We start from the raw sequence: 14549 nt of genomic DNA on the forward strand, positions 1-14549 counted from the left end.
GGTAACATAACGTACACAAGTGTCATATGGTCCTAGCTAACACTGATTTATTGGTGAGAGTGAGAGGCACAAGACAAGGACAGAGTTGACTTCCCCACTGGGCTGTTGGTCAGGTCTGCTACTGAACACACCAATAAACACCAGCAGACTGAGTGGAGGAGAGTCAGACCCAGATAGAGAAAGAGGGTGGGAAACAGAGAGAGGGGGGGGGGGACACGTATTCACCCTGCACACCCTAATTGTCAAACAAACAAAGGCAAAGTCTTCTCATGCTTAGTTGATTTCAAAAAAGCTTTTGACTCAATTCGGCATGAGGGTCTGCTATACAAATTGATGAAATGCTGTTTTGGGGGAAAAACATCCGACATTATAAAATCCATGTACACAAACATTAACCGTGCTGCTAAAATTGGCGTAAACACACACATTTCTTTCCACAGGGCCATGGGGTGAGACAGGGATGCAGCTTGAGCCCCACCCTCTTCAACATACACTACCGTTCAAAAGTTTGGGGTCACTTAGAAATGTCATTGTTTTTGAAAGAAAAGCAATTTTTTGGTCCATTAAAATATCATCAAATTGATCCGAAATACAGTGTAGACATTGTTAATGTTGTAAATAACTTCTGTAGCTGTAAATGGCAGATTTTTTATGGAATATCTACATAGGCCCATTATCAGCAACCATCACTCCTGTGTTCCAATGGGACGTTGTGTTAGCTAATGCAAGTTTATCATTTTAAAAGGCTAATTGATCATTAGAAAACCCTTTTGCAATTATGTTAGAACAGCTGAAAACTGTTGTCCTGATTAAAGAAGCAATAAAACTGTCCTTCTTTAGACTGGTTGAGTATCTGGAGCATCAGCATTTGTGGGTTTGATTATAGGCTCAAAATGGCCAGAAACAAAGACTTGTCTTCTGAAACTCGTCAGTCTATTCTTGTTCTGTGAAATGATGGCTATTCCATGTGATAAATTGCCAAGAAACTGAAGATCTCGTACAACGCTGTGTACTACTCCCTTCACAGAACAGCGCAAACTGGCTCTAACCAGAATAGAAAGAGGAGTGGGAGGCCCCAGTACACAACTGAGCAAGAGGACAAGTACATTAGAGTGTCTAGTTTGAGAAACAGATGCCTCACAAGACCTCAACTGGCAGCTTCCTTAAATAGTACCCAGAAAACACCAGTCTCAACATCAACAGTGAAGAGGCGACTCTGGGATGCTGACCTTCTAGGAAAAATTACACCGATACCCAATAAGAAATTAGCTGTTAAATTCTACAACCACCTAAAAGGAAGTGATTCCCAAACCTTTGATTGCAAAGCCACCCCCTACAAAGAGATGTACATGGAGAAGAATCCCCTAAGCAAGATGGTCCTAGGGCTCTGTTCACAAACACAAACAGACCCCACAGAGCCCCAGGACAGCAACACAATTAGACCAAACCAAATCATGAGAAAACAAAAAGATAATTACTTGATACATTGGAAAGAATCAACAAAAAAACTGAGCAAACTAGAATGCTATTTGGTCCTAAACAGAGAGTACACAGTGGCAGAATAACTGACCACTGTGGCTGACCCAAACTTAATTTCTTGCGGATTAGTGGGACGCTAGCTAACTTCCGGTGAAATTGCAGAGCGCCAAATTCAAATTAAATTACTATAAATATTAAACTTTCATGAAATCACAAGTGCAATACATCACAATAAAGCTTAACTTGTTGTTAATCCAGCCGCCATGTCAGATTTCAAAAAGGCTTTACGGCGAAAGCAAACCATGTGATTATCTGAGGACAGCGCCCAGCACACAAATGCATAACAAATAATTTTCAACCAGGGAGTTGCGACACGAAAGTCAGAAATAGCGATATAATATATGCCTTACCTTTGAGGATCTTCTACTGTTGGCACTCCAAAGGTCCCAGTTACATTACAAATGGTCCTTTTGTTCGATAAAGTCCTTTTTTATATCCATAAAAACTCAGTTTAGCTGGCGCGCTTCAGTCAATAATCCACTTGGTTTCCCTCCTTCAAAATGCATACAAAATGAATCTCAAACGTTACCAATAAACTTATCCAAACAAGTCAATCAACGTTTATAATCAAACCTTAGGTACCCTAATACGCAAATACATTTAAGATGGAGAATCGTTATTGTCTTTACCGGAGAAAAATACCAAAGAATGCGCTCTCATTCACGCGCTTTGAAACACTACAGCCAAAATGGGAGCCACCTAGAAAAACTACAATTTCTGGCAAATTTTTCCCCAACATTTTTTTTGGGGGGGGTGGTTTGTCCTCAGGGTTTCGCCTTCCATTTCAGTTCTGTTATACTCACAGACATTACTTTAACTTCTTTGGGATAACCCCCACCTTCTCTCAATTTCCGCCTGAAGACATACCCTAATCTAACTGTCTGTAGCTCAGGCCCAGAAGCAAGGATATGCATTTTCTTGGTATCATTTGAAACGAAATGCTGAAGTTTGTGGAAATGTGAATTGAATGTAGGAGAATATAACACAATAGATCTGGTAGAAGAAAATACAAGGAAATAAACATACGTTTTCTGTTTTTTATTGTTGTTGCATCATCTTTCAACTGAACAAGAACAGCCAAACATTCAGATATGATGCTGGGGATAATGTCAATGCAGAATATAAGAGGGCAACAGTATTTGAGAAAAGTTTCAGACAGATATCTTCAGGAATGAGTGAGCTACATGACATTGAGCATGTAGTCACCCAGGTGTCCCACACAAGTTGCCCAAATGTACCCAAGTGGCCGAATTGGTACAGTGATACATTTTGATGTAAATAACTATATACAAAATACTAAAATTATATTCTAACACACAAAAAAATGACCAAAAAAATTTAAAATATGAAAATTTGAAAAAGTTATAACTAACAAGGGTAACTATTTACACACATTCAATGTATAATGTACAATATTGTGAAGACCCTCAGTCCTCTACACAATATTGTGCTGCTGGTGCCATGGCCCATAGCAGTCTCTTTCTGCTGTAAAGCATAGGGTTACTGAGCAGGTGGTGCAGGTGATGGGGCATTTCCTGTGCCCTTTTTGCCCTGAGTCACATTCATGCCTGCAGAGATGAATTTGGGCAGGTGAACACCACTGGTTGAAGGAGCAGAAGGGACAGAGGTAGAGGGGACAGAAGGTGCTGCAGTGGACTTGCTGTAGCAAGCAAGCTCCTGGATGAGCAGCTCTCGGAAGGCTAGCTGTGAGATGGGGGTCTTTCCACAGCTCTTAGCCATTTCCTTCTGAAGGATGAAGGAATTCACCACAGCAATGTCAATGAAACGATAGAAAAATGTCTTGTACCATTTCATGGTCTTGTGGAGAACATTGTAGTAGCCTATCAGCGCATCTGACAGGTCCACACCTCCCATGCCCTTGTTGTAGTCCTTGATAGCTGCAGGAATGGGGACATTTTTGGTGGTCCATGCCCCAGTAGCGTCCTTCACACGCCTGACGACATGATCTCCACTGAAGGACTTGTGGATACTGGAGCACATGACCACCTCTCTGGTATCCATCCACTTCACAAAGAGCAGGCCATCTTGGCGAATCCATCTCATGGTACCCCGCTCAGCACACTTAGGCATGTCATTCACCTTGGTTTTCGGAAAGCCCACTCTGTTGGTCCGAATGGTGCCACAAGCCCACACATCCCGCTTCCTCAGGTCTGCAAACAGGGTAGGGCTTGTGTAAAAGTTGTCCACAAAAAGTTTGTAGCCCTTCCCCAGCAGTTGGCAGTTTTCATGAGTATTGTAGCAGAGCTGGAACGCAGCAGACCAATAAAGCCATTTAATCCCAATTGTAGTGAATGAGGTGAGGCAGAACAGTCACATAACAATATTGATGTCTTCAAAGCATACTATTTATTTGGCTTTAAAACCAAAGAGAGAGGAAGGGAAAGGAGGAGTGTGGGGAGAGAGGAGAGCTAGGATAAAAGGAACAACATTCATAAACACTAGGAGACAAAATAAAAAATGAAAGGAGTGAAGGAGGGAGGGAGGAAAGAGAAAACATGAGTCTGTCATTACAAAGGCCCCAGCACAGCTACAGTACAGACACAGGGAGGGATGGGAGAGAGGGATGAGAGAAAGGAAAGAAGGAGAAGAGGGCGAGAGCTGCTATGGCTTTTGGTAGGCCTGTCATTACAAAGGGCCGGAGCTGCATTCCGATCCTGTTTTAGACCCTACCACAGGGGTTAAAATACACACACGCGCAAAAACAGGGTAGTCTGGCCCTGGCATTAGGGAACTGTGTTTGACTCTGCACCTAGAGTAGCTGCAAACTGCTGGCAGACACACACACACACACACACACACACACACACACACACACACACACACACACACACACACAGGAGTGGCTGCTTGCTGGCACAGCCACCCAGTAATTCCTCTGTAACCATAGAGATCTGGAAATACCTGGATAAGAAGACTCTGCTAAGACAACGTGGCCCAGAGTGTGTGTGTGTGTGTGTGTGTGTGTGCTTAAATGTATGGTAAGAAAAGCTGCCCTATAATGAGGGGCGATTCTGAACACACACAGACATGGCATCTAATGTTTATTCCTTCTAAACATGGCCACCCCCAGCTGACTCATTGAAAAGTCCATACCAAACAAACACACCACCTCCTCCTCTCACCCCCACCACATCCCTCCAGGACTGACTCAGTTCCTACAGCCAAATGTAACCCAGGATCAAACGCAAGACCATGTTAGCCCACTGACTCAATCAATTCATCAATCAGTCAACCAGTCAGCCAATGGGACAGAGAACATACCAGGAATCCATCAGGTGAGTCTGGACTGAGGGTCATTCCTAGATGAGAGTTCTTCAGGTTTCTAGATACATTCTGTAACGTGCTCTCACCTGAGACAGAGAGGGAGGAGAGAGATGGTTAATGACATTACCTAGATGCTGAGCTATGGTCAGTTTAATGTTTCTCCTCCTAATGGTTAAGATTAGGATCAGCGGAGGGTAAGCTGATCCTAGATCTGTGGTTGTCTCTCACCTAGGTTAGTTTTGGTGCAGTTGGAGCTCCTCTCCTCTCCCACGATGCATTTGTACACGTCTCCTCTCCTGGTATTGGAAGGTCCATCCCAAGGAGCACCAACCAGCATCCTGCATCACAATCACACACACAGCCAATCAGGTAAGAGGATTTTATCAATGCATCCTACTACAGATACACTAATTGATAGCCTGGAGGACGGCAGGTAGCCTGGAGGACGGCAGGTAGCCTGGAGGACGGCAGGTAGCCTGGAGGATGGCAGGTAGCCTGGAGGACGGCAGGTAGCCTGGAGGGCGGCAGGTAGCCTGCCATTGAGCAAGGCAGTGAACCCTAATCGCTCCAGGGTCGCCATCAATAAGTGGATAACCTGTACATATACAGGTTACCCACTTGTACATGCAATGAAACAGGACAAATATAAGCACCCCCTTTTCGACCTTTGACAAACACACACATACAGATGTTGGTACTCACGATTTGTCCCCCGCATTGTCATGCTGTAGCACAGAGAAACCAAACAGGGCCTCCTCTGGACCAGTGTAGATACGAGGCCGCTTAACATCGATGTTGAAACACTCACACAACCCTGAGGGAACATTACAACAGAGAGAAGGTTATAAAAAGGGGTTATGGGGAGAGAGGGGGTTGTGGGGTGAGAGGGGCTGGGGTTGAGAGGAGAGAGGGGGGTTGTAAGGAGGGAGGGGGTTGTGGGGAGAGAGGGGCTGGGGTTGAGAGGAGAGAGGGGCTGGGGTTGTGAGGAGAGAGGGGCTGGGGTTGTGAGGAGAGAGGGGCTGGGGTTGTGAGGAGAGAAGGGGTTGTGAGGAGAGAGAGGGTTGTGAGGAGAGAAGGGGTTGTGAGGAGAGAAGGGGTTGTGAGGAGAGAAGGGGTTGTGAGGAGAGAAGGGGTTGTGAGGAGAGAGGGGCTGGGGTTGTGAGGAGAAAGGGGCTGGGGATGTGAGGAGAAAGGGGCTGGGGATGTGAGGAGAAAGGGGCTGGGGATGTGAGGAGAAAGGGGCTGGGGATGTGAGGAGAAAGGGGGTTGTGGGGAGAGAGGGAGCTAGAGAGAGGGGGTTGGGGTGAGGGAAATGAAGAGAGTGAAAGAGAGAGGGAGTGAGAGAGTTTACATTGCTTTGGCAATGTAAACATATGTTTCCCATTCCAATGAAGCCCTTAAATTGAATTGAATTGAGATGGGGGAGGGGAGAAGGATAAACAGGGTGACCAAAGACGACCTTTGAAGAAAAAGGGAGTTCAGTCTAGGGGGGAAAGGGAGAGGGAGAGAAGGGGAGAGCGGGAAGGAGGGAGAGGGGTTGTGGGTTATAAAAACTATGTAGTAAAGTAGCTCCCTGTTATACCATACAAACCTGCCCTTTATACAGACACACACAGAGAGAGAGAGAGAGAGAGGAGAGAGAGAGAGAGAGAGAGAGAGAGAGAGAGAGAGAGAGAGAGAGAGCAAGAGAGGTACAGAAGAACGAGAGAAAGAGGTAGAGCGACGGAGCAAGCAAAGGAATGGAAGAAGGATAGTTCATTGACTCGCCCAGGGGAGGTGTGTGACTGAGAAAACAGACATGGAAACACACAGGCCAACTGTCAAAATAAAAGCCACACTACACTCTTTATGATGATGTAATTTAAAGAGAGGAGACCTGTGGAGTGCCTTCACACTAAAATAGACTCACAGACACCAGAACACTTTAGCAAACACCCCCAACTGTAATGCATATAAACACAATGGAGATAGACCTAACAGTTACCCAGGCTAGAACCCCAAACATAGGGTACATACAGGCCTAACCAACACACTGTAAAAAATGCTTATAGCTGCAATATGTTACTTGTTGGGTGACCCGACGTGACCCGAAGTAACAGTTATAGATGTGAGTTATAGATCTGTCATTCTCATTGTAAGCAAGTCTAAAAAGCAGTAGTTCTATGTTCGCTATTTCTATGCTTCCCGTTCTTAAGTTTCGTTTTTACATCTTTTGTTTTGTACACCAGCTTCAAACAGCTGAAAATACAATATTTTTGGTTATTGATGGTAGAATGATTTTCTACGCTATACTTGCTTGTTTTGTCACAAAGCGAAATTAGGCGAACTATTCGAATTTTATCAACCAGGAAATGGCAGAGCGATTTCTGCACAGTGCATCTTTAAGTAACTGGTTCTACAGCCCTTTTAAGTTTACTCAACTTTTCAATCAAGGTGTTAATTAACTGATCTTAAAAAAAGTTGTTGGCCAAAACATAGCTCCAACTTCTGAAAATGTACACAAAAATATAGTCAACTTAAAATGATGTGTTTGCTCAACTTACCTCACATGTTCATTCAACTAGAAATTATTATTTGGCTTTGAAATTAGTTACACATACATAAACAATGCTTTTGACATACAATATTTTCAACTGACATATTTGACACATGATTACATTGTGCATATTAATTTCTACAGTAATTATTATTCAACACATCCTCACCTGGGCTTTGAACTCTCAACCTCTTGGGACACAGGACACAAATCTTCCTGCTACATCACCGTGTCTATGTCAATTATTGAGTTCATCTGTATTGCTACACTTTGCACTTCAAAGTAAATCTCAGCTCTGTTAAAAGTACTCAAGTAAAATGATTTTACTTATCATAGCGATTAAGGAGAAACATAAAAATGAGAACTATGCCCACCAACATTAGACTACTATACAGAAAATCCTCAAATTACTGAAATAAGTAACTCAAATCAATGATGAGAGAATAGTCAGATGAATTGATTACTGACACAGACATGGTGGAGTAGCAAGACAATTGGAATGCTGTGAACCAGAAGGTTGTGAGTTCAGCCCCCAGTTGAGGACATGTTGAATATGAATTACTGTATAAATGAACATGCACAAAGTAATCAAGGAAGTTTAAAACATTGTATGTTAAATGTAATCAGTTGCACAGACCTTCTTAATTAAGATGCCCAAATAATCATTTCTAGTTGAATGAACAAACACATCATTTTAAGTTGACTGAATTTTTGCGCAGGTTTTTGTGTAAATTGGAGCTAAGTTTGTGCCAACTACAAATGTTAATTTCAGGTAACACTTTGATCGAAAAGTGTATTAAACTTAAAAAGGCTGTAGAACCAGTTACTTCATAATAATTAGATAAAACAACTAGACTTTTTTATAGTGCAGAACTCACCAGCAGACTGGTGAACAAAACACGCTACCAAAAACCACCAACACACAAAGTCTTGCACACACACACACACACACCACCAACAGAAGGGAATTCCGCAGGGTTGTGAGAAGTAACTGGATATGTTTACTCTCTTTTTCTCTCTGTTTCCCCCTATTCTTCCTCCTTCTCGCTGCTTGCTCCCTCCATCTTATTCTTCATCCTCCTCCTCTTTCTCCCTCCAGATGAATTTCCTTGATTATAGGAGCCATGCCTCTCCCATACAGTAACCATGATCCTGCGCCTCTCTTTCATTGATGTGACATCATAACATCTCTACTGTTTAATCACTTCAACTCTCTTTAATTGTGGCCGGGCATCTCACACACACACACACACACACACACACACACACACACACACACACACACACACACACACACACACACACACACACACACACACACACACACACACACACACACACACACACACACACACACACACACACACACACACACACACCTCTCATATGTTTCAAAGACTGTCCGTCGCATTATCAAGACCCCTTCACCCCTCTCTCCTCTCCCCACCCCCTCCCCCCCGCCACCTTAACCCCCGCTCTCCACTCAAATCATCCCATTTTCATCCTCCTCTTCCTCCTGTACCCCCTCCCCGGCTCTTCACCCTCACCACCAAACCACCCTCCTCTCCTCCTCTCCTGCTCCTCTCTCATTTTCAGCTGGGTTATATGGGTCTGTACCACAGCCTGTCTGACCATGGATCGTCATAACAACTGACTGTAAACATTTATGCAGCCAAACCCCGTCCAGATTCAGATTCCTCTCTCTGTTCAACCACACGATCGGCTCGCGATGCTCTTGCTGCTATGTGTGTGTGTGTGTGTGTGCGTTTGTGTGTACTGCTACTGAATGATGTATGTATTCGGGGATGACAGGTCAGTGGAGTTGACAGTACAGTGTTACGTGTGTTACAGATGAATGGCAGCCTGACCACAGACGTGTGTTAAGTATGGAGACTACATGTGGCTCTGATTTATGGCATTTCAAATGGACCACCGTCTCTCTATCACAGCTTCTCTCTCTCTCTCACACACACGTTTTCTACTTTAAACTATCTACCAATCTTTCTACTACTCACTCCCATCATTTTATTTTGTCCACTTCTTTATCTGCTCCTCTCCTCTTCATCTCTTGTTGTTGCAGTGGCCTCTTGGCTTATACTTTGGTCGTCTCTGGTAGGCCATGCAATGATGACCACAGTATGTGTCTGCCTCTCTGTTTCTCTAGTATTCATTGAATTACAAGGCTTCTCACTCTATCCCCCCCCCCCCCACCTCCATTTCTCTTGCTCTCTGACTCACCTCCATCATGTTCTGTTCCCATCTCTATCAGTCCCTAGTGGGGTATGGGGGTGGAAGAGAGTGGGAGTGAGAAAGAAAGACAGAGAAGGAAAGAGATATAATGGACAGTAAGAGGGGGGGGGGGGGAAGAGAGAGAAACAATGAGAGAAACAGAAAGAGACATTGGGAGAAGAGAAAGTGTGTAGGAGAAGGACTGGGAAGAAATTGGTAGAGGAGAGAGAAGAGAGAGACAGGGAGATTGTGTAGGAGAAGGACTGGGAAGAGGAGAAGGACTGGGAAGAGGATAGGAGAGGAGAGAGAGAGAGAGAGAGAGATTGGGAGAAGAGAGATTGTGTAGGAGAACGACTGGGGAGAGGATAGGAGAGGAGAGAGAGAGAGATTGGGAGAAGAGAGATTGTGTAGGAGAACGACTGGGGAGAGGATAGGAGAGGAGAGAGAGAGAGTAGAGAAAGAATTCCCAAGCTATCGCCCCATACACACACCTGTGTTCTACATCTCAGTAAAGCATAACAGAGCAGATAACAGTCCTGGTATGCCTGGTTAACACACTGGGGAGGCCTGCTCAAACCATCAACATCACACACATCACACACACACACACATGCATGTCTCAAACAGGTAATGAAGTGTAGTACAGGCTAACCACAAACAGCGTCCGACTACGGTGACTTCAATACATTCCTTCCTCATTCATTCCTCGGGATCAGCAGGAGGAGACAGAGACGTGGCCTGAACAGACAGCAGTGTTGTGTTGTGTTGGACTGGTACGTGGCCTGAACAGACAGCAGTGTTGTGTTGTGCTGGACTGGTACATGGCCTGAACAGACAGCAGTGTTGTGTTGTGCTGGACTGGTACGTGGCCTGAACAGACAGCAGTGTTGTGTTGTGTTGGACTGGTACGTGGCCTGAACAGACAGCAGTGTTGTGTTGTGCTGGACTGGTACGTGGCCTGAACAGACAGCAGTGTTGTGTTGTGCTGGACTGGTACGTGGCCTGAACAGACAGCAGTGTTGTGTTGTGCTGGACTGGTACGTGGCCTGAACAGATAGCAGTGTTGTGTTGTGCTGGACTGGTACGTGGCCTGAACAGACAGCAGTGTTGTGTTGTGCTGGACTGGTACGTGGCCTGAACAGACAGCAGTGTTGTGTTGTGTTGGACTGGTACGTGGCCTGAACAGACAGCAGTGTTGTGTTGTGCTGGACTGGTACGTGGCCTGAACAGACAGCAGTGTTGTGTTGGACTGGTACGTGGCCTGAACAGACAGCAGTGTTGTGTTGTGTTGGACTGGTACGTGGCCTGAACAGACAGCAGTGTTGTGTTGTGCTGGACTGGTACGTGGCCTGAACAGACAGCAGTGTTGTGTTGTGTTGGACTGGTACGTGGCCTGAACAGACAGCAGTGTTGTGTTGTGTTGGACTGGTACGTGGCCTGAACAGACAGCAGTGTTGTGTTGTGCTGGACTGGTACGTGGCCTGAACAGACAGCAGTGTTGTGTTGTGTTGGACTGGTACGTGGTCTCACTCAGATCATGTTTGACATCATACAGGGATCCTATACAGAAATAACACTGAGTGTACAAAACTTTAGGAACACCTTCCTAATATTGAGTTGCACCCCTTTTGCCCTAAGAACAGCCTCAAGTCAGGGCAAGGACTCTACAAGGTGTCGAAAGCGTTCCACAGGGATGCTGGCCCATGTTGACTCCAATGCTTCCCACAGTTGTGTCAAGGTGGCTGGATGTCCTTTGGGTGGTGGAACATTCTTGATACACACAGGAAACTGTTGAGTGTGAAAAACCCAGCATCACTGCAGTTCTTGACACTCAAACCGGTGCGCCTGGCACCTACTACCATACCCCGTTCAAAGGCACTTAAATATTTGTCTTGCCCATTCAAACTCTGAATGGCACCCATACACAATCCATGTCTCAATTGTCTCAAGGCCTAAAAATCCTTATTTAACCTGTCTCCTCCCCTTCATCTACACTAATTGAAGTGGATTTAACAAGTGACATCAATAAGGGATCATAGCTTTCACCTGGATTCACCTGGTCTGTATATGTCATGGAAAGAGCAGGTGTTCTTAATGTTTTGTACACTCAGTGTATGGATACATAGATCCAAAAAGCTACTTCTAAACACCCCACCTTTAAGTAAGATGTCTACTGCCTACTTATTACAGTGTTATACACTGTGGACATACTTATGAACAGGATCATCATGGCGCTCAACATGCTCTACTAGAGTGGGATGGAGGTTGCTAATAGCAGCAAGAAATCTTACAGGGTCTAGCTTTACTGTATCATGCCTTGCAATAGATTACCGTGATTCTGCCCTGTCTAATAATACCATATCTTCATTCTTTTCATGGCCACTCACTGCACAGTAACGTAGCAATTTACTCCCTGCTTATCGACTGTGTCAACACTCATTCCTGGTGAAACTATAATAGTATTTTCTCTGCTCTCCTGCCGTCTAACAGGAGTCAGTGAGTGAGGTGTGTTATGGTAGAGGTAACATGCAGGGGTTGGGAGGTGGGGTAGTCGACATTAACAAGCGTGAAAATGAGTGTGGTTCGTCTGACGGAAATACCGTATTACTATAACTGGAGCTTCTAGGTGAATTCTGGAGAGATGGATATTACTGATAGAATTTAGGTCTAACCCTCCCACTGGCACCAGTGTAGCAATTCAGGGGGGGGGGGGGGGGGGGGGGGGTTATCCAGCAACCAGCAGGAGAGAAGATAGCCCTACACATTGAGGAAGCTATGTAAGCTAATTACCATATTGTACAGTTAAACCTTGCAGGAGGGCAAAAAAGGCCAGACTGCAGAATCCCACTTCTGCCACCAATGTAGTGATTAAGGTGGCAGTCAAAATGGGGTTTGAACCAGCAACCCTGTGGTTAGAGGTGAAAGTGGAAAACCTCTTGTACCATAAAGGTGTAGACCCCATGACAGTGGCTGGGCATTACCTCTCACATGATGTAGGCCTACAGGGAGGCTACATGGAGCTTTCTAAATATCCCTGCCTCAGCCTTTGTACCTTAAGAGAATGATGCCTGCAGTTGTTTAGGTGAATCACTTAAACTTCAAGTTCTTTGAGCTTTGAGACTTAGAGAAAAGCCATATTGTGTATAAATATAATCCATTATTCATTATTCATGGTTGTTTGAAGATAAGGAGTGAGTCCACTGAGGGAGCTCCAGTAGGTAACTTGATGACCATATCATACAGTTGGACAGGGGAGCAGCAGCAGGGGGGAACCAGGGAAACAGCTGTATGCCTACACAGTAAATAGCTGGGCCAAGTCTCAGTATAGAGAATGACCCTGCACACTGTCGTGGTTATAGAGGTCTTTCAACTGGTTTACAGGATCAGTGTTTATGTTCTAGGACCTATGATGTACTGTAGGTGCATTAGCTGGCTGTGCCATAAAGGTCCAGAGACTTCTCTGCAGAGGTTGTAGGTCCTACAATGCCATTGGGATAACGAATACACTGATGAATCTCGAACTAGAAAATGCCTAATATTCATGAACATGTTTGTATAGGCTATTTAAACTGTCAAAATGCTGTCATTGAAGTGACTTTGTAAAGGGGTCAAGGTCGGGGTCAAGGGTTAAAGGTATTCGTGAGAAAAAAAACAGCTCTAGAGAGGTTGAGATGATAGACAACGTGAAAACTCACACTGGTTACAAACTTACCTTTGAGGAGAACTATGAACTTGAGGAGTAGCAGGTATTTGTGCAGCTCCATGTTGTAAAGGATGGAAGGGCTTCGTGTTATCTCTCTTTCTGTTCCAGACTTGGGATTTAATTTCCATAGAGTTCGTTTAAATTCAGTGCTCTAGAGTTCGTTTAAATTCAGTGCTCCGGCATAACAACGCGAACACACGCGCCGTCTTTCAACTCGCTGTATTCCCCGGGGAACCGTGAAAACCGTAAAAACACAGTTCCAGTGGTATTGCTTGGGCGCGTTGTAATGTAACCGTGTTGTGTTGCTTCCGACAACCCTGCTTCACATATTATTGAGGGAAAAACAGACTATAGTTATGGTCTGTTGCTGTAATCGCTATCAGGTTTAACGATATGTTGACAGCTTTTTAATGAATTAAACAGAGGTTGTTCTAGGTTTATTTTATTTTTGACAAACAGTAGCCTAAACTATCTAAATATTTTTGGGCCTGAATATGTGACATAAATTATTACCTTAACCTGTGCGCAACTAACACCTCAAATGTCTAAACAACTAGTCAAAAACAACTAAACAACAGATTCCAGCTCAAAACCAACACCTGTCCCGAAGAAAAGTCAAATTTAGTGTAGTTAAACCTTCACCAATGCGTAACAGATTAACAAATGCATGTTTAATTGCTTCCAATAAAGAAAAACCCATAGGCCTAACTATCTGTCAAATAGTTTACTTTTCTATTGCTGAATGTTCCTCCTGGCTCGACGCTCCAAAAAGTATCCGAAGAAAGTGCCCATATTCATCTTTCAACCAAACCATTTGAGGTAAATCAATGTTTGGGTTTTCTTGACAACTTTTCTGTTTCAATTTTCACACTTCTGGTTGGTTATATCCCTCTTTTTCGTCGTTTTCCCTCATTTATAGCGATTGAATCCCTCTCTGAATAGTGGAGTTTTACTCCTGAACATCAATCAGTAGCGCTTTTATTCCAGCGCGAGGAGACCTTCCTTCCCTCGCGCGTCCCTCTCTCTCAGCGCGCGCCTGGTTCGCATTTTGAAAACCCCAAACGACTTTCTCTGTCTTTTTATCTCTCTCTCTCAATTATATCTCTGTCTCTCTCTCTCTCAATTATATCTCTGTCTCTCTCTTTTTATCTCTCTCTCAATTATATCGCTGTCTCTTTCTCTCTCAATTATATCTCTGTCTCTCTCTCTTTTTATCTCTCTCTCTCAATTATATCTCTGTCTCTCTCTCTCAATTAC

General features: G+C 44.3%; 1 protein-coding gene across 1 annotated transcript in view; it reads right to left on the reverse strand.

Annotated features, from left to right (window-relative positions):
* LOC106595728 (integrin alpha-10) overlaps nucleotides 1-14328 on the reverse strand; it is a 49352-nt gene extending 35024 nt beyond the window's left edge. The window contains exons 1-4 of the mRNA XM_045699045.2: nucleotides 13302-14328; nucleotides 5527-5638; nucleotides 5053-5162; nucleotides 4822-4910 (exon numbers count right to left, since the gene is read on the reverse strand). Of these exons, the coding sequence (XP_045555001.2) occupies nucleotides 4822-4910; nucleotides 5053-5162; nucleotides 5527-5638; nucleotides 13302-13353 (363 nt within the window). The 5' untranslated portion in view covers nucleotides 13354-14328. The remainder of the gene's footprint in view (nucleotides 1-4821; nucleotides 4911-5052; nucleotides 5163-5526; nucleotides 5639-13301) is intronic.
* Nucleotides 14329-14549: the final 221 nt, after the last annotated feature.

Source organism: Salmo salar, chromosome 02 (genome assembly GCF_965601325.2).
Source record: "Salmo salar chromosome 02, fSalSal1, whole genome shotgun sequence".
Lineage (NCBI taxonomy): Eukaryota > Metazoa > Chordata > Actinopteri > Salmoniformes > Salmonidae > Salmo > Salmo salar.